This window comes from Phyllostomus discolor, chromosome 8 (genome assembly GCF_004126475.2).
Source record: "Phyllostomus discolor isolate MPI-MPIP mPhyDis1 chromosome 8, mPhyDis1.pri.v3, whole genome shotgun sequence".
Taxonomy (NCBI): Eukaryota; Metazoa; Chordata; class Mammalia; order Chiroptera; family Phyllostomidae; genus Phyllostomus; species Phyllostomus discolor.
The window spans coordinates 43,129,090-43,149,227 of NC_040910.2; the positions used below are offsets into that span (position 1 = coordinate 43,129,090).

Consider the following 20,138-nt stretch of genomic DNA (forward strand, 5'->3'; position numbering starts at 1 on the left):
TTTCCAAGAAGGTGCCTCTTCCTGTCTCCAGTCACATGCTTCCTTCTGACTTAAGACCTCAGGCTCTCTCTCAGTTTTCTCCTCTTGCCCCACAGTTTTCAGAATCCCTCCAATGGGATCCTTTTTCTTGGCTTATGAAAGACTCAACTGTAGCACCTTTAGAGGAACCAAAACCCAAGCCACACTCCACTCTGCCCCCACTGCTTCCTTCTGCTTACGACTTTGGGCTTCCTGTGGATCTGGGTTCTGATCCGCGTTCTCCTACTGATCCTTTCTGAGACCTTGAGACCTTTGCAAGTGACCATACCTTGGCCTGCCTTGGTTCCCTCGTCCATAAAATGGGTATAATGACAGACAGAGGACAAAAATCGGGTCTGTATAAGACTCAGCTGATGCCACTCCCCTTCTCCCCAAGAGAAGCATTGCACCAGACCACCCCTGCCCAGAGAATGGGGATAAATACATATGTTGTATCACTTCAGGTCTTTTGCCACCTATCTCCAGTCTACTTTTCCAGCTTTAATTATATTAATTGCAATGAATAACTGTCTCTGTTTATTGAGTGGCTACCATTTGTCAGCCACCAGGCTAAGTTCTTTATTTCCCACAACACCCATTTGTATATGCATATTGCTTGGTGCCTCGTATCCATGCTCTGGGCTCCCAGCTGTTCTGGCTTCTCTTTTTTCCCCACTTCTTTATGTTTTTCTCTATCTAGTCTTAATTTCCAAATATGGCAAATCTTTTCTTCACAGTAGCATTTTTATTATAAAAATAAGTTCTCACACTTGGAAAAAAATTCCAAAATGGTACTGAAGGCTCTTCCTTGAGGAGACTGTCTCTCAACCCTTTCCCCCAGTCCCCATTTCTCATGTATTCATGGTTAACTGTTCCTTAGGTTTCATTCAGAAAATTTTAATGTAAATACATTCATTTTTAAAACTAGCTCATGTTTTCTTCAAGTGTTTCTGTAGTTTTATATTTTGTGTGTAAATCAATGATCCTTGAGGATTAATTTAGGTAGGTACCTAGCTTTGCCAACAGCAACCATTGAATAATACACTTTTCCTCCCACTGCATTTCAAGTGTTAGCTATTAGTTCCCCCGGCTGCTGAGTATGGTTTTGGAGTTTTTATTCATTCCATTCATCTCTGTGGACATACATGCCCCAGTATACCCAACCTTTTCCAATGTAACAGCTTTAGAATAGATTTTACTGTCTGGCAGTATTAGCTGTCCCCCAATTGCCCTTCTTGATATTTGTTTTCCTTACCTATCTTTATTTATTTATTTAAGATTTTATTTACTTATTTTTAGGGGGGGGGAGAGGGAAAGAAACATCAATGTGTGGTTGCCTCTCACATGGCCCCTACTGGGGACCTGGCCTGCAACCCAGGCGTGTGCCCTGACTGGGAGTGGAACCGACAACCCCTTGGTTTGCAGGCCAGAACTCAATCCACTGAGCCACATCAGCCAGGGCATCTTACCTGTCTTTAAAGCTCAGTTTGTGGATTTGACTTTCTTTAAAGCTTGTCCCTATCCACTCCCCTTCACTCAGGCTGGATGTAGTCTCTCCTTCCAGACACATCAGGACAGGACGCTATGTTTGTGTTCTCCGTGTTGCTTCTAAGTAATGCATGCAGCTTGTAACCTGGTATGTCAGGGACTCATGGGAGAGAATCCACATACTCACCTGCACCTTGCTCAGCTCTGTGCCTGGGCTGCAGTGAGCACCTGGGCATCTTAGTTCACCTGTCCGTGGCCCTGCCTTGACCCTCTCTCCCTGCAGGCTACATTGGTGTGGTGAACCGCAGCCAAAAGGACATCGAGGGCAAGAAGGACATTCGCGCAGCATTGGCAGCTGAGAGGAAGTTCTTTCTCTCCCACCCAGCCTACCGGCACATGGCTGATCGCATGGGCACCCCACACCTGCAGAAGTCTCTGAATCAGGTATGGCAGTGGTTTCGTGCAGTTGCCCGTGCTGTGCACTGCACAAATCTGCCATCCACAATGATGCTGGCCTTGGTTCAGAGCAGCTCTCATTTTATCATAATGGATTCAATCCACCTTTGATTCATGGCTTGGTGAAGAGTGTATGTTCAGTTAGTTGGCACCATTTATATTACCATTGTTACTATTATGGTTTCTATTATAATTCAGTTATTTAGGCACATACCCAGAAGTTTGCATTTAGTTCCTTAGGTTGGTAACCTGGCTTACGAATGCCTGGCCTGAACCAAAGCAGGGCAGCTAAGTGTGAAGACATCAGACCCTGATCCTCTTGGGTCCAAAAAAAGCCCAGGCCAGCTTCTGACCAGGTGGCCCTGGGCCAGGGGCCCAGCCTCTCCAAGCCTCCTTCAGTCAGGAATCATCGCCATCCCTGACCCCTCAGACTGGCATCTCATCTACTGAGTGCTCATTGTACATGCTGTGTAAAATGCAGCATGCACCAAAATGCCAGCAAATCCAGTATTTCACTGTTTTCCTATCTCTTTTTTTTTGCGTGCATAGTATATTCACAGGGTTCATAACAAAACCAGTATTAAATAGCATTCATTGAAGTGCCCTGTCTGCCCCCTCCCTCTTACCCACAGCTTGGTACTGCTTGACTTCCTGTCCATAAAAGCTGAAAAGACTTTCAAGAATCACATACTGTCTTCCTTACCGTAAATAACATAACGTAGTCATGGATGCCACCCTTGAGGGTTTGGTTTTGGTTTTGGTTTTGGTTTTGGTTTTTGTTTTGCTCAGCAGTTTCTCCTAGAGTTCTGCCCATGTGGAAAAGTGTCCTCGCTATCTTTTGTGGCTGTAGTATCCCCTAAGCACATGGGCCCTACTCTGTTTAACCAATCTCACTTTGGAAGCCACTGGGACGGCTTCTTATCTTCCTAGTTAGTGGAAGGCAGATGTTAATAACATGATTTTGTTTATGTGCCAATTTACTCCAAGTCCCTGATGGGGAATTACGAAGCCACACTGTAAAAGGCAGTGACTGTCCTTAGGAGCTGTCCTGATTTGCCCATCTGGGGTTGCTAAGGCAGTGTCACCTTGATGCTTTATGGCACCTTTCTGGATTGTGGCAGAGTGACAGTTTGAGAGTCACTCCTTCATATCCACCGTAGGGACACAGGGGCAACCCAAGAGCAGGGCTATATCTTCTGGGAAGGCAGATTTCTAATGGGGTGGACAGACTTGGAAGTCAACAGATGAATGCTCAGTCAAGTGTTAGTTAGTGGTGGGGGCCAGAAAGGGAGGGGGCACAGAGCAGGAAGGCAGAGGCAACAGCTCAGGAGAGCAAAGAGGAGAGGAATTGTCCAAAGGGAGGGGCCCTCCAGGAAAGGAAGTGGGTCTGCCTGGGCAAAGGGGTAGAGGATTAGGAAGGGAAGTAAAAGTCCCCTGCAGGCTGCTGGGGCCTCCTGTGAGAGCCTGCAGCCCAGCTGGGCCTCCTGAGGGCCTGGCTTCACATCAGATGCTTCCTGGAGTGGTGTTCCGTCCCGCCCCCCCCCCCCCCCCCCGTTTCCCCGTGAGTTACATGGAGTGGCCTTAGTGCCTAGGGTGCTGTTGGAGTCCAGAGTGGTCTGCAGAGCACGTAGCCCATCCTTAGAGACCTGCAGCTCCCACAGAGGGGACCCTAGGCAGGCCTCCTGGTTATAAAGGACTTGGCGGTAGTCAAGATGCATACCATAGAGTGTGTTGCTCCTTCATGCCTTGTGTGTATTTTGATGTGTGTTTTGTAACATCTTTTCTACTGTAGGGTAGACGGTTACAAAAGGCTGCTTTTCACTTTCTGCTTTTAGATGATTTTATGGCTTTTGGTTTGCCCTTCCTTCCTCCCAACCAGCCTCTCTTTGTCCTTTCCTCCCTTCCCTTCTCACCTTCTCTCCCCTTCCTTTCTCTCTCTCTTTTAACTCCTCCCTCCCTTATAATAGTAAACAAAAAAAGTCATACAGCCCAAACATAGAGATTCCCATTTTGTCTCATTCCATGAGGAGGCAGCCAGCATCATCATTTCCTCGGCTTGCTTCTAGAGACACTCAAGGCCTAGAGGGCCGATGTGTCTATATTGCCCTCCTCTGTCCCTCCTTCCTGCCTTCCTTTTCCTTTCCCTTCCCTTTTTTCCTCTTACTTTTCTCCACCTGAACAGAAAGGTATTTACCCACTGCTCTGTATCTGGCTTTTTAACAACTCACCCTGAGATTCATTCCCTAAGCTTTTCTGCACTACTGTCTCTTTTTAAAACTTAAAAATAATGACTAAATCCACATGATGCAAGAGCAGAGCAGTAGAAGAAAGAGGGGCTGTGGTAAAAGCTCTCCTTCTGCCCACCCACTTCATTCTGCCTTTTTCTTTTACTTTTGTTTCTCATGAATCTTCTTTTCTCTGTTCCTGTGAATGAACACATGTTCTTACTTTATCCTTGTCTTTCAAAGAAGGGTGATGCATACATTTTGCACCTTTTTTGGGAGAGCTGTTTCCCATTCAGCTTGTAGGGCCCGTCCCCATGTCTGTGTGCCCACCCCATGTCCCGCCTTCTACATGTACTGTCTGTCACCTATCCACATGGTCCTGTGGTGGCCTCCTGGGCTTTTCACTAAGCAGCACTCATGGGAGACTCCTCTGGGTCAGCACACATGTCCTTGCACATTGTTATATGTACTTTATGGTGTGGACACCCGATTAATCTGTGCCGCAAGTGTTCTCAGCCTCTCCCTGCTCCGTGCACAAGCGTGACTCTAGCTGATGTTGTATTGCTTTCTGTTGAGGCTGTGTGTTGGACCTGGCACCATCATGCATGGCCCTTTTTCATGCCTGCACTGACCTCTGACCTCTCTCCTGCAGCAACTGACCAACCACATCCGGGAGTCACTGCCGACCTTGCGCAGCAAGCTGCAGAGCCAGCTGTTGTCCCTGGAGAAGGAAGTGGAGGAATATAAGAACTTCCGGCCCGATGACCCCACACGTAAAACCAAAGCCCTGCTGCAGTACGTGTGTCCCCCTGCAGCCCCTCAGCCTGGCTCACCGGGGCATTCACCCAGCCACAGGGTTTCCAGTCTAGACCGGCCACCAATCCTCATTCATCCCTCTGTTCATTCCTCAGACACTTCCCACAGTGTGTGCCAGGCCCTGTCCTGAGCACTGGGGTCACCACAGTGAATGGGGCAGATGCCTATTCCTGCCCAATGTGTTCAGAAAGGGGAGGGGGGCGGTGATGAGACGAAGTAAGTAAATAAGTAAATGTGTAATGTGTGAATGGAAAAGATACAGTGTGGGGAAGAGCCTGGAGAGCACCAGTGTGAGACAGTGAGTGTCAGGCAAAGACCTAGGAGGTAAGGGAGGAAGCCACCTACGGCCCTGATGGGGCCCCGGCCAGTGCAAGCACCCTGAGGCAGGACTGTGTCCAGCATGTTGGAGTTCCATGTGGCTGGAACAGAGTGAGCGAGGGAGAGTGGGAAGAGGTGAGGGCAGAGTGTGCAGGGTCTTGGGGACCAAGGACTTTGGCTCTTGCTCTGAGCGATGCTTGACTCTGCGCAGAGAGGATAGGAATGGCCCAACTCAAGTGCTCACAGGTGCCCTCTGGCGGCTGCTGAGAGGACAGACGAGGGTGAGAGTTTGACCCTGTATTAGCTGCTTCTGCCTGGTCTCTTTGGATCCTCATACTGACTATTGAGTTCAGCTCAGAACTCTGGGAGATCTGCCACAGCTTTGCAGCTGCGAGGCAAGGGAGCAGGTGTGCCCCGTGATTTCAGGCTCTCAGTTGGGGCTCCTCCTGCCTCTGTACTGTTGGTTTCTGCCCTGTTAGGGACACTGAGCACTGCAAGGACTTGCCTAGAGTGGGTGCCATATAGTAGCTCATATGGCAGATGGTGGCATGCACAAGACTCCTACAGGCACACCAGAGGGACATTGCTCGCATGACCATCTTAGGTCTGATGTCTCCCCACTCTTTCAGCCTTGTGACAATGCATGATGGTGGGGTCAGGGTGAGAGTACTTTTTTTATGCTCAGATGAGCTCAGCTACATTCTGCACAACTTTCCACAGAGCAAACACAGACCCTTTGCAGACTTGAAGAGGAGATTTGGTCTAGCATGTGCCGTAACCTAGGGGTAAGCCTGGGCCTGCTGGGCCTCCACCAGCTAGCTGGTGACCATGTCTCTCTGAACTTTGCTTTCCTTGCCCCTAAATGAAGATGGCAGCAGCTGTCATCTCACGGGGCCATTGGTGGAATTTGTGAAAGTGCTGCTTAGTGCTGCTTTAAAAGCCCTTGGCAGAACTGGAGCCAGGGTTTAGCACATTGTCATTTTTCACCAGTGCCCTGCAGGGCACTGCAGCTAGTTTTAATATCATTGTGGAGATGCACGGTTGTTACCTGCAGTTTCTCAGAAAGGCTGGGCCTTTCTTCTTTAGCATCTCATCCACAGGTCCCAGCTTCTTCTGGCTGCAGGCCGCACAGACAAACAAGGCCCTGCTCCTCCTTTTTTGTTACTGGTTGTCCCTTTGAATGGTTTATTGTATGACTTCCTTAGCCTTTATTATAACAATGATGCAAAGGGACTGACTGTGAAAACTTCCTCTTCTGTACCCTGGTTCCCATCTTCAGGTTGTTGCCTTACAAGAGAATAAGAACAGTTGACAGAAACATCATTGAGAGCCTTCTTTTTCTTGTGGCCACCTGGCCTATCCCACAGGTTATTCCTGTGACCCAGCATTTGGGTATTTTTTCCTTTAACAGATGCTTCTTGAATTCATTGTTGAGTGCACATGTGAGGATTCCAGGAGGGGAGACTCCTAAAAGAGGGGTCGCTAGGTTGAGGGACACTTACATTTTAATTGATATCACTTAAATGAGTTTGACAGCAGGGGCGTCAAACTCACTTTTACCATGGGCCAGTTCAGCCTCACGGTTGCTTTCAGAGGGCTGAATGTAATTTTAGGACTGTATAAATGTAACTATTCCTTAACAGTTAAGCAAGAACTCAGCGCTGTCACCAGGTAGAAACAAGGTGCCAGGCCAGGTACAACAAGGTGGAGGGCCGGATTTGGCCCGTGGGCCTTGTGTTTGCTACCTGTGACTTCCAGGACTTCCAGAGAGGTATTATTGGTGCCCATGACTGCAGATCTGCAGGTCACGCATGGGCACATGCAGTATGTGGCTCACAGGAAGCCAGTGATGGAAAAGCTAACTGTTTTTACTTTCATCACCATTACTATGATGAATTGTTCTGTATCTCTGTCTTTTCCCCCTCCTCCCTGCACAGCTTGGTCATCAGGCCAGGTAATATGCAGTTTCCTTTACCTGCCAGCTCCATCCTGTGACTAGAATGCAGGTCACTTTAAAGCCCCGGACAGGTTCTTTACACAGGCAGAGATGATGGGGGCATCGTTCAGATGTGTTCTCCATCTTCAGCTTTTGTGCTTTGCACTTAGATCTCTCCCCTTCTAGAACTGGAAACAGGAATGCCCATTCCCTAGATGTGCAAGTGTGGCTGTCCACTCGCAGCCACTCATGTCTGGTGGCTGTGGTCATCTATAGATACCTCACTTGCACTGGACATGGCTGTTATCGTTTGCTCTGGCTTCTTTGACAAAGTACCACAAACTCGATGGCTTAAACATTTGAAATTTATTGTCTCACAGTTCTGGATGCCAAGATTTTTGAAATCAAGGGTTAGCAGGGTTGGTTCCTTCAGGAGGATTTTGGTGGTTTGCTGGCAGTCTTTGGCGTTCTCCATCTCTGCCTTCATCGTCACATGGCTGGTCCCTATGTGCATCCACACGTCTCCTTTTTCTAAGTCACATTGGCTGGGGGCCCCTCCTGCTACAGTGTTACTTCATCTTAACTAATTACATCTGAAGTGACTCTTTCCCACTAAGGTCACATTCAGAGGTGCTGGGGGTTAGGATATCGACATGAATTTGGGGGACACGGTTCAACTTATGACAGTTGGTAAGGGTGCTCTGTGAGGTCACCTTGGACTCCAGTGGCCCTGGGAGACTGGCACTCATGTGCTGTATCTTCTCCCTTCTGAAGCTGGTGGCAGATGGCCAGAGTCTCCATCCTGGCCCTGATCCACTCTACTGCTCTCATAGTGTTACTAAGCCTTTCACAGTTTTGGCTTTGGGATTTGGCCCACCATTCATGATCCCCTTTCCATGTGCGACATGAACATAGGGGTGTGTGTGTCTCTGGAAAGGAAATCCAGTATGCACACCATTTGCTGCATGTGGGCAGAGAGCCTCTTGGGATCTGGGACACCCTGCCTCATGCCCCTGTCACTGCAAATGTGGAGGGAGAACCTTCTTCACCAGTAGCCAATCCTGGTCTCCCCAGCAGTGCACGAGCATCTCCTGTGTTTGCTTAGAAGAGCTGCACTTCTCTCTGCCAGAGCACTTCCGGCTCCATGCTGCAGGCCCAGGGTGGGAAACTCCACGCAATACAGACACATCTTGTTCCATTGTGCTTTGTGGGTACTGCATTTTGTACAAATTGGAGATTTATAGCACCTCTATGTCATGCAAGTCTATCAGCACCATTTTTCTAATAGGCTTAGATGACGGTTAGCATTTTCTAGTAATAAAGTATTTTAAATTAAGGCATATACGTTCTTTTTTAAAAACATGATGCTATTGGAACTTATAATAGTCTGCAGTATAGTGTAAAAGCAACTCTTATATGCTCAGGGAAAGAAAAAAAATTGTGTTGCTAGCATTATTCCAATATTTACTTTATTGAAATGGTCTAGAACTGAACCTGCATATCTCTGAGGTCTGCCTGTGCTTAAGTAGACCAAGAATTTGGGGGACAGAAATAAGAAAATGATTAAGGCAGACTGTGCAAGGGACTGGAGAGCAGTTAGAAATGCTAAGGAAAACCAAGATACGAATAAATGTCTTAGATCTTTGCTTTGCTCACATTGTCACAGGACTAACTAGTTATACTTAGAAACGCTTTGTAAGGGCTGGGCTGGCTTCTAAGGGGCCACTCATGGTAATATCACATTTTGTCAATTATGTGGCATTTTGATTTCTCTAAATTCAGGAGTTTTAAGTGAATTACCATGAATTGACAACATTTTTCTTTTTTTTGTGGGTGTATAGACTAATGGTGCATTTTAGGATCATTGATTTCTTGAAGCTGATGAAATCTAGAAATTTCTGAATCCTCATAATGACCCTGTGTGGAGATGCTGGTACTATCAACCCACTTTGCAGATGAAGAAACTGAGGCTCAGGGACAGAGCTATCCGTCCAGGGCCTCAGCCAATAGTGGTGGAGTGGTGACTCACATGTGTTGGCAGGTGGTAGGTACCAGCAGCAACCACCCAAATTGTGTGGAAGGACTTCCTTTTCACTCCGTGGTGCTATTGGATTAGGTCACGCCTCAGGGCAGAGGTGAGGTCGCTAAGCTGTGACCCCTCTGCAAAGTGGATTAATGTGTGCGAATGATCATAACGGGCCTATAGAATGGGCCTGGCACGTAGCAAGTGTTTGCCACCTGCAGCTCCTGAATTTTGTTTGTTTTGACCTACACATAGATTTTGCTGCTAAAAATGAAAGAGGAAACTGAACCATGGTTTGACTCGGGACATAACACTGCAGCTGTGTCAAAACCTCTGCTTGAGCCTTGGCTGGTGTGGCTCAGTAGACTGAGTGCTGGTTTGTGAACCAAAGGGTTGCTGGTTCGATTCCCAGTCAGAGCACATGCTGGGTTGCAGGCCAGACCCCCAGTAGGAGGTACTCGAGAGGCATTGACACATTGATATTTGTCTCCCTCTCTTCTCCCTCCCTTCCCCTCTAAAAATAAAAATAAATAAATAAAATATTTTTAAAAATTATTTAAAAAGAAAAGAAACCTCTGCTTGATGTTTGGGTTTTCTTTTTTCCTCATAGGATGGTCCAGCAGTTTGGGGTGGACTTTGAAAAGAGGATTGAGGGCTCTGGAGACCAAGTGGACACGCTGGAGCTCTCTGGGGGCGCACGAATCAATCGCATCTTCCATGAGCGGTTTCCCTTCGAGCTGGTGAAGGTAGTGTAGCCAAGGTTGAGCCCTCTTTTCCCTGGTCAGGCACCCTTCTGCTCAGAAATGAGCCTAGCCTCCTTCCAGATCTTGAGGTCTTGAACCTCCAGCCTTCAGGCCTGAGCCTGATGTGGGCAGAGTGTGGCCTGGGGAAGACGTCCTCAGCGGGTTTCCTTCCCTGAATAGGCAGTTTACAGGTTTCTGGCAGGTTGTACAAAAAGTTTCATTTTTCTCCTCTGACAAACATCAGTACTTGTTCTTTGCAAGATATGTAGACAGTAGTGGGAACCTCATGTCCCCAGCATGTTGAAGAGGGGGAAAAAAACAGGTTAGGAACCCAGTGTTAACACATAGATAATGTTGTGATATCCTTTCATATGCAACTACACATGTGTATCTAGATGTGTCTATTTGCATAGATCTGTAAGGATTCTCTTGTAGTTCTTGTTGCTAGGATTTGAGGGTGGTTTGTTTTATTTTTTAATTTGCTTAAACTTTTACTTTTTACTGTGACCACATGTTTTTATAAGAACCAGAAAAGTTTTTTCAATTAAAGATCAAAAACTAAAAGCAGGAAAACCCACATAACCCTAACACCCATAGGTGACCCCTGTTAGCAATCCCATGTGTGTCATTTCAGTTATTTCTATGCAAACAGAAAGCCCCACCTGTGCTTGATTCAGCAGCACATATACTAACATTGGACCCACACAGAGAAGATTGGCACAGCCCCTGAGCAAGGGTGACACGCACATTCATGTAGCGTTCCATATAAATAAAGAAAGCAGGCCCCCTTGTGCATAGAAACACGGCATATATATTCATCCAAACTTGTGTGCATATATGTGTGTGTGTGCATGTGTATGTATATATATATTTTTAATACTATATACCCTGCTTTATTCATGTGATGGCCATCTTTCAAAACTAGTCATAAACATTTCATGCATTGTCAATGACAAAACAATATATTTTATGTATGTTGCATTATGCATTTAACCAGTCTCCCTTTGTTGGACACTTAGGGATGTTTGGGTTTTTTCCCACATTTTTCAGCAGTTAGGAATAGTTCTGTGAATATAGCTAATTCTTTAATTCCTCTAGATAAATTTTTAGAGCATTTAAAACTACCAGCTGATAACAGGTATATTTTTGGAGGTTCTTGATTTGTATGATAAGTAGCTCATAAAAAAGTTTATATGAGTTCATGTTTTGAAGACAGCTAGAGTGTTAGTATTACAGCATCCTTGCTGATACTAGGTTTTAATATTTTAAAAAATTTCAACCAATTCAATATCCTCCTGTGTGAATACAAATGCACACAGGAAGCAACACTGCCTAAATAATCACGTGTTCTGAAGGTGGTCCAGATTCGTCCTTGCATGTGTTTGGTTTCTCTGTTCTCAGATGGAGTTCGATGAGAAGGACCTAAGACGGGAGATCAGCTATGCCATAAAGAACATTCATGGAGTCAGGCAAGTTCTACAGGGAGAGTCACCATTGTTCCCTTCACCTTTGCGGTGCCACCCTCCAGCCAGTTGGTCCCTCCAGACCTCTGGGTGCCCCAATCTTGAGGTCTTGACAGGGTTTCTGAGTATCTCTCAGTAGCTGTAACTCTCTCCAAGGGCACCTGAGGCTGGATGTACTCAGTCCTGTGTGACTGTAATGGCCCACAGGGTTGTCTGCTGCCCTTGGATTAAACATTACCTTCCCAGTCAGTTGGCATGAGCCCTAGTTACCATGGACATGGTATTTGCGTATTGTCCTGGGAGGTGGGGGTGGGGAGCCAGACCTGAGCATGATCATAGGAACCCAGTGTTTATCCCCCTCACAGGTTCCCCTGAGCCTCCTGGGTCTCCTGCATATTCCAACAAAAGTAGCCACTCCAGCTGTCTGGTCTCACATCAACATGGGGGTCCTCAGGTTGCCCTAGGGGGTTTCAGGTAGTGGACATGGGCATCTGACCCGAGACTTGCCATGACCTTGGTTCTTTCTTGGGAACCCAGCCCATGCCTGTGAGATTGCTGACCATGCTTTGTTTCTCTCTGACTTATCTCCCCTGCCCCCGGGTTTGGATGGTTTTAGGACTGGGCTCTTCACCCCGGACCTGGCATTCGAGGCCATTGTGAAAAAGCAGGTCGTCAAGCTGAAAGAGCCCTGTCTGAAATGTGTCGACCTGGTTATCCAGGAGCTAATCAATACAGTTAGGCAGTGTACCAGTAAGGTATCGGCCCTCGGTGGGGACCTTGGCCGTGGAGATGGGGTCAGGGCTTTGGTATCAGGCTCCCAGTGCTGCTTCAGCCTGTGCTCCATTGTGCCTCCCCCGCCCCCACATTGCCTCGGTTTCTAACAACATGGTAGCTTCCCAGAGGCCAGGGCGGGGGCTTGTCAGCTTGGGTACAACTGGGGGTGGGGGGGTGCCAGGCCACCAGGACTGGCCAGACTGGTGGGCAAGGCTCCCTGAGACCCTGATACCAAGCCTAGCATGTGTCTGATGGAATTGGGGGTGTCACTGGGCTGTCGCTTTGCTACCTTCTGGGAAAGAGAGGGACCCCGCATCAGCTGCTGGAGGCCAAGCTCCCTGAATCTCCCTGTCTGTCACTTCTTGAGTGATGCCCTTGGGCTTCCCTGTAGACAGTATCTTCTCTGTCCCCAGGTTATTGAGAAAGGCCCAAACGCCAATGCATAATGAGGGCTTGGGTCCCAATGTCAGTTTGACTCCTAGCTGCCTCCTCTAGTTCCCTTGCAACTCTCAGGAACAGTGCTGTTCCCCCAGGTATCTAGTCCTCAGATCCACTGGGCCACAAGTGCCTATATGTCTAGGCCACTGCCTCCCCCCAGCAAGATGTGCTGGGTTCCCCCGAGGGTCTGGTTCCCAGGGCAACATGCTTTGGCCAAGCAGCTGAGGCGCTTCCTGGTGGGCAGTTTTTGCTTGCACGTCCACGATGGCCACAGAGTTCTGGGTCAGCCTTCCTAGGCAGGGGTTTCTGCTTGGGCCTTCTATTCTCAATCTGGAAAAGCCCACATTTGCTTCTTAAGCTTCTTCCATAGGAAAAGGGAGGGGAAAGAAACCCAGATAGGTTTGGAGATTTTCATTCTGGAGCTCATTGTCACAGATATGAGAACTCAAAGCATCTGTACACCCTTAGCGTCTGCACCATGACACTGACCCTTAGCACTTCTGTAATTAAACCCCGATCAAGTCCACCCTTCAGACCCAGGTTGTCTCTTTGATCTGAAGCAGCTTCCGGGGCAAATGCGGGCATAGGCTTCACCATGCATGTCACTAACCAGCTGACTCTCGTTTCTCTCTTTCTCTGTCTCCTGTCCCGGGTGTGTGGCCTGCACTGTCCCTGGGTGTCTTTCTACTGGTCCCACCCTCCGCATGACCCAGGACGGGGCTCTTCACCCCTGATATGGCCTTTGAAGCCATTGTGAAAAAACAGATTGTAAAACTCAAAGAGCCGAGTTTGAAGTGTGTTGATCTCGTGGTCTCAGAACTGGCCACGGTCATTAAAAAGTGTGCTGAGAAGGTAACAGAAGGTTTTGTTCTTATCACCCATGCATTTGTCCCCATCTTCTCCCTCTGTTGTTAGTCTTAACCCATGCATCTGGGAAACTCTGCTCGGATGGACCCCGCCCCCATGGTCCAGTTGTCACTTAACAATATCTCAACTTGGCATTTGCAGACAAAATGGGACAAGTTGTATCACATGGGTGTTGTACCTTTGCAGTTTGGGCTCCTGAAGGGGCAGGGAGGCCTAGCAGGCATTGGGGACGAGAGTCAGTGCCGTTTCCAGGGCCCTTAGAGAAAGGGCGTCTCTACACTCACCCAAGCCATAAAACATTTCAGTGTGCAGACCTTCATGTTCTTATACGATGGGACATCTACTAGGTTTTCATCAAGGAATTTTGACAGTCTGCTCAATTTTCAACTTGTGGACTTAACCCAAACTGCAGAAGGTGGGCTCTTCGTGTGTTTGGTTTGGTTACTGCTGCAAAGCTTGGGCTCTGGGAGCATTAAAGGAATGGATTTCAAAGATGAGATGATGAGGAACAGCTTCCTACAAGGGGGTCCCTCCGAGATAGATGGCCCAGATGCCAACCCACCATCCTAGAACAGTTGCTACATGCTCACAAGCTGAGCGAGAGCACTCGCCCCAGTGACCAGTGGCTTTAACTAGTCAGTGTCTTCGCTCTCACCCAGTGCTGGGCGGGAGGGGAATGGCTGTCACCCACTTCCTCTGCTATTTTCCACCTCTAAATTGCATTTTCAAAAAGCATCTTTGCTTACGCATGGGCGCCCTGTCACTCTCTCAGGCCCACTGTCCCCCCACTGTCCCTTTGTCTCCCAGATGGAGCAGCTGTGAGACAGGAGTGAGGTGGGGACTCGGTGGGCCTACCCCATGTCACCCACCTTTCCCCATGTTTTCAATGTGGTTCACATTGCTTCCTAAGCCACGAGGACCCAGCCAACGCTGCCACTCTGCTTTCCCCCCAGCTCAGCTCTTACCCCCGGTTGAGAGAGGAGACAGAGCGAATTGTCACCTCCTACATCCGTGAACGGGAGGGGAGAACCAAGGACCAGGTATTGGCTTTTAGTTTTAATTTTCGGATATCATTTGGTTGTAGGAAATCTTGAGTGTAAAGTTCTTTGAGTTTGGTTTTTATTATTATTTTTTTATGTTGAGAGTGCGTTTATGAAACATAGGGACAGTGAAGCAAGGAAGGGCTTAGGATAGAAGAACAAGAGAGCCTAGGCAGGTGGGGGAGTGAGTGGGTGGGGAGAATGGAGACAACCGTACTTGAACGACAATTTAAAAAAACAAAAAAGAGCCAAGCGGGGCTGCTTTGACTCACTGAGAAGTCAGAGTAAAGGGACCTTGGAGAGAGGCTCATGGGGTTAGCCCGGGATGAGCTGCCGCTGCCTGTTGCCATTGCAAGTCTTGTGGGGTCCCTTAGAGTTTAGGAGATGCATGTCTGAGAGGGAAGAAAGGCATAGACATGCTCCTAAGAAGGAGAGCACCCCCAGTTCTTTGAGTTTTGACGCATACATAGAGTAACCGCTACCTCAATCACAATACAGAACCATTCTGTCATACCCCTGAATTCTCCTTTGCCCCTTTGTCATTGACCCCTTACAGATCCCAAAGCCCTGGCAACCACGTGGCTGCTTGCTCCCTGTCCTATGGTTTTGCCCTGTTTTTCCAGAATGTTCTGTGAATGGTCTCCTGTACCACATAGCCTTTTTTTCTTTAGCTGACTTATTTTACGGAGAGAGAGGAAGGGGAAGAGAGAGAAATATTCATTTGTTGTTCCATTTATTTATGTATTCGTTGGTTGGTTCTTGCATGTGCCCTGACCAGGGATTGAACCTGCAACCTTGGAGTCTCAGAATGACTCTTAACCAACTGAGTACCCAGCCAGGGCTACATAGCCTTTTGATTCTGACATCCTTCTCTCAGTGTTATATATTTAGCATTCATCCCTGTTGTTTGTGGTTGTTCCTGAAGTTTGTTACTTTTGATCACTAAATGTGTAGACCACAGCTTGGTTATCTGTTTGCCTGCCAGAGGACATTAGGGTGCTTTTTCTTTTAATTTTCCTGTGAAGACCATCCAAGCACACACAAAGGTAGAGAATGGGACCCCTCCAATCAGTCACAGTGGCAGTCTCACCTGTCTTCTGCTGAGTGCACTCAGGGTCTTTATTCTGTCTTTATACGACCCAACACCTGGTCTTAGTTACTTTCTCCCAGTTGTCTGCTGTGGTCTCTTGGCAGCTGTTTGTTTAAACCAGAACTGAAACAAGCCTATGTGTTGTATTTGGTTGTGATACCACCTGTTGAGAATGGTTCTCTCCCCTTGACACTGATGAAGAAGAAACTGGCTCATTTGTCCTTCACGGTTTCCCCCAGTCAATCTGTACCTTATTTCTCTTTGCTTCTGTAGCCTAGAAGCTGCATCAAAAGTGTGAGAGATTCCCATTTGTTTTGTTGTCAGTGTTGTCAAGGATGCTGCTGTCCCTTCCAAACACACCACAGTCCCTGGTTCCCTCCCTGTCAACACTGCTAGGCTTGATCCTCTAGCTCCAGGGGAATGGGATTCAGGCTTCATAAAACCGGCGACAGTGGATCCCATGGTCGGAACACCCCAGCATTTTCCAACAACCCCACACCATCTGGCCTAGCACCCAGTCTGTTTTATGCTTGAGGGCTTGGAGGCACTGTTTAAGGGCATGTCCCTCATCTGAATGACATCCCAACTTCTCCTCTGTGCCTGTGTGTGTGTTTCCTTTTAATGTCTTCAGTTGGCCACATTTTCTTTGCTGTTTAAACGTAGCACTTACGAAATGCCAGGTACTAGCTAAAGACTTTATAAATATTGTGAATTCCTCAACCCTTTGAAGTGGGCCTCTTGTGCCCCTATTCCACAGTTTGGTAACTTGGGGCCCAGGGTCACACAGCGAGACAGTGGCTGAGCCAAGCCTGCAGCCCAGGTGGTCAGCCCCAGAGGCTGTGTCTGTGACCACCATGCAGGGCTGCATCAGTCTGCTCTGTTGGCTCAGTCTTACTTAGTGTGAGTCCTTGATATCTGGAAGCACCTGTGTCCCTTTTCTCCTGCAGATGTACTCCAGAGTGTGTTGGGGGTAGGTGTATGTGTGACCCCTGTTCTCCTACCTTGAAAGCAGCATGGTTCTGCACCATCCCCCCAACTCTACTCCCCATTCGAAAAGTGTTCCATCTGCTTCCCCTCCTTCCCTTGCTGGGCTCTATACAGATACGTCTCAACTTATGATGAGTTTATCAAGATATAACCTCATTGTAGCATCCTTATAACCTCATCATAACTTGAAAATATAGTAAGCTGAGAATGCATTTAGCACACCCAATCTACTGAGCATCATAGCTTAGCCTAGCCTACTGTAAATGTGTTCAGAACTTACATGAGCCTGCAGTTGGGCAGAATCATCTAATACAATGAACACATTATAGAGTGTCAGTTGCTGGCCCTCATGATCACTTGCCTGACTTGTAACTACAACTTGCTGCCCAGCATCATGGGAGAGTATCATATCATGTATCACTAGCCCAGGAAAAGACAAAAATTTGAAGTACGGTTTCAACTGAATGCTTATCATTTTCACACTGTTATAAAATAGAAAAGTCATAAATAAAATCATAGTAAGTTGGAGACCATCTGTACTCACAATGCCCCCTATTTTCCCCCAGATTCTTCTTCTCATCGACATTGAGCAGTCCTACATCAACACAAATCATGAGGACTTCATTGGATTTGCCAAGTATGTACTGTTCAGGACAGCGGCGATGGGGTGGTGCCAGTCCACTCTCAGTTGGGATTCCCTGGGTGGGCTGGGTGTCTTGGGATGAAGTTTCAGGAAGGTTGCCTGGATTATTAGCAGCCCCATTGCCATTGTTCCCACTGCATCTCCTGTGGGGCACTAATGGTTTAAGGAAGAAAGTACAGTCCTGAGGTCAAGCTCATGAGGCAAGGACAAGACTAGCCAGCGTCTAGTGCTTCCTTTCCTGAGGAACTTCTCAGAACCTTTCATAGACTCCTGTGCAGTTTTCCCAGACTCTCCATTCACACTTGGCCCTTTCTCAGAGCATCTCATGGGGTCAGGGCTGCCTAGGGTCACCATGGCTTCCATTTATACACTGTAGACTTAAAACTAGAACCTTCCATGGAACCCGGATAAGGGACTAGAACAGGGAGCTCTTGATGTTGACATAAATGCTCGTGGTTTCAGGCATCCTCCCACTGATTCCCTCAGCCCCTGCACCACCCCTCTCCTTTAGTGAGCTTGGGCCTCACATGGATTGTTCTGGTGGCTCACAAAGGTTTTCTTTCTTGAGTCCAATAAAATAACAGACCATTGGTAGCCAACTGCCTTGTATCATTTAGCGAATATTGCTGGTGTGCCTTCTCTGTTCCAGGCCCTATGACACAGTGGTGAGCAAGCACAGACCCATCTTCAAAGGAAGGTCTCATGCCAGGGACAGACATACACCCAGACAGTTAGGACACAGTGTGGTCAGTGCCAGAGCAAGGGCTGTGTAGGGCCTGTGGGAGTCCAGCGGGTGGCCTTTTGGCATGGTCTTGAGGGTGCAGGGAAGCACCTTTGGGGGGGATCTACTAGAGCCCGATCTTGGCCTAGCAGGCTGGAGCGAGAGGGTATTTCTGTCAGAGGTCTCTCTGTGGGGCTGAGTAGTTACCGGGTAGAACATTTATCAATGCACTCAACAGTTGATTGAGCCGCTGTTCTGTGCTGGGCACATGGTAGGTGAATGAATAAGGGCCTCGTCCGAAACTTCAGGCCCCAGCTGTGCTGTCCCTGCAAGGGTGGGCTGGGAGGCACAGCCCATGGGCCACCCTGCAGGTGGCATTCTCAGAGGCTGGGGAGCAACCCCTCCTGCTCCTGTTCCCAGCAGCCAGTTGTGTGTGGGCTGAAAACACTGGTCCTCCCTGTTCAGTTTGCTGCTGTTTTCCTCACCTTGATGTCTCTGCTTCTCACACTTCATCCACAGTTCCTTCTCACAATCTCTCCTGTTTTTCCTTTGACCACTCCACTCTTTCCTCTGGATTCCTGCGCCTTCCCACCTCCCCCAGCTGTTACTATACTGAGCAGCTGGTGACCTGGTGGGTATTGCCTGCTGTGTGCTTTTTCCCTGATGTGTGAACTGCTGGGGGCGGGGCCCAGGGTGCCAGGCTCCACCCAGCCCAGGTATAAACGAGGGTCCCAGCCCTGGGTGGGATATCCTAGGGTCCCACTATACAACCCTGGGGCACTGTCTCAGAGCCTTTGGACTAGGACCATGAACAAGCCAGACTTGGGCCCTGCCCCTTCAGAGCCTACAGGCTGGGGACACACTGTCATTGAGAAAACTGTCACAAGGAAAATGAAAGCTGGAAAGGAGGGTAGATGAGGAGTTGTGGGAAAGGGGGATAAAGTATGCACCCTGGAGAGACCATCCTAAGGAAGTCCTGACAGCCAGATGACAGGTGAGGGTACCCCAGAGAGCGTTGGAGACAGGGAAGGAAGGCTTAGAAGCCAGGAACATGAGGAGACCAACACAGGGGGAGGTGGGAGGTCAGGCCCCATCACCAGGAGGGCTCTTGCTGGTCTAGGGTTGGAGTTTGGATCCCCCGCCCACAGCAGTGTGAAATATCCAGTTTGGTGCAGGCAAGGGGGAGGTGCAGCCGTGTGGGTGAGCAAGCCAAGAGGCCCTTAGGAAGCAGTATATGTGGAATCTCTAGTACCCAGACCTTGTCACATGTGGCTTGGCTTGGTTCTGTCTTCTTTAGGCACTTGTGACCAAACTTCTTCCTTTGCTTAGATGTTCTGGGCTCCTATCCCACCGCTCTCTAAACACTAAAAACGGGGCCCAAGGAAAACACCCTATAATAAACCCATTGAACATTAAGTAAATTATTGGATATCAAGTATTACCTCCATTGTTGTTGTTTTTAGATTTTATTTATTTAGTTTTAGAGAGAGGGGAAGGGAGGGAGAAAAAGAGGAAGAGAAACATTGATGTGCAAGATAAACATTGATCAGTTGTCTCTCCCACACCCCGAATGAGGGATTGACCCACAACCCAGGCATGTGCCCTAACCAGGAATCAAACTGGTGACCTTTTGGTTGGCTGGCTGGTGCTCAGTCCACTGAGCCATATCTGTCAGGGCCAACCCTCATTCTTAGTGTTCAACTTCTACTGCCCAAGGAACAGAAACATTTCATTTGTGCATGCGTGCACACACACACACTCAGCTTATCCAACAGCCAACTTGATTTTAAGGTAAAACTCCAGAGAGCAACCCCTGCCAGGTGGTTCAGTTGGTTAGAGCACCATCTTGTATTTGGTAAGATTGCAGGTTCGAGCCCCAGTCAGGGCACATACCTAGGTTGTGGATTTAGATCCCCAGTTGGGGCATGTACAGTAGGCAACCAATTGATGTTTCTCTTTCACATTGATGTTTCTGTCTCTCTCTCTAAAAAAATTAATAAACATATATCCTTGGGTGCAAATTCAATAATTAAAAAACCCAGAGGCAGTCAGTACAAGAATGAAACAAGATAGTTTGCCTTTTCATGTTGTT

General features: G+C 48.0%; 1 protein-coding gene and 1 non-coding gene across 11 annotated transcripts in view; both read left to right on the top strand.

The window, feature by feature from the left end:
* DNM2 (dynamin 2) overlaps positions 1–20,138 on the top strand; it is an 86,240-nt gene that overhangs the window by 46,084 nt on the left and 20,018 nt on the right. For 6 of the 10 annotated variants that reach the window (XM_028520158.2, XM_028520154.2, XM_028520156.2 and 3 more), the window contains exons 6-12: positions 1,790–1,950; positions 4,840–4,982; positions 9,891–10,026; positions 11,425–11,492; positions 12,103–12,241; positions 14,519–14,605; positions 17,249–17,319. In XM_028520158.2, coding sequence (XP_028375959.1) covers positions 1,790–1,950; positions 4,840–4,982; positions 9,891–10,026; positions 11,425–11,492; positions 12,103–12,241; positions 14,519–14,605; positions 17,249–17,319 — 805 coding nt within the window. Of the gene's footprint in view, positions 1–1,789; positions 1,951–4,839; positions 4,983–9,890; positions 10,027–11,424; positions 11,493–12,102; positions 12,242–13,411; positions 13,551–14,518; positions 14,606–17,248; positions 17,320–20,138 lie in introns of all 10 variants that reach the window. The other 4 variants (XM_036032339.1, XM_028520155.2, XM_028520157.2 and 1 more) reach the window with 1 other exon arrangement.
* Positions 10,688–10,794, top strand: LOC114504351. Its single transcript, XR_003685133.1, has one exon. It is a non-coding gene; the product is annotated as a U6 spliceosomal RNA (small nuclear RNA).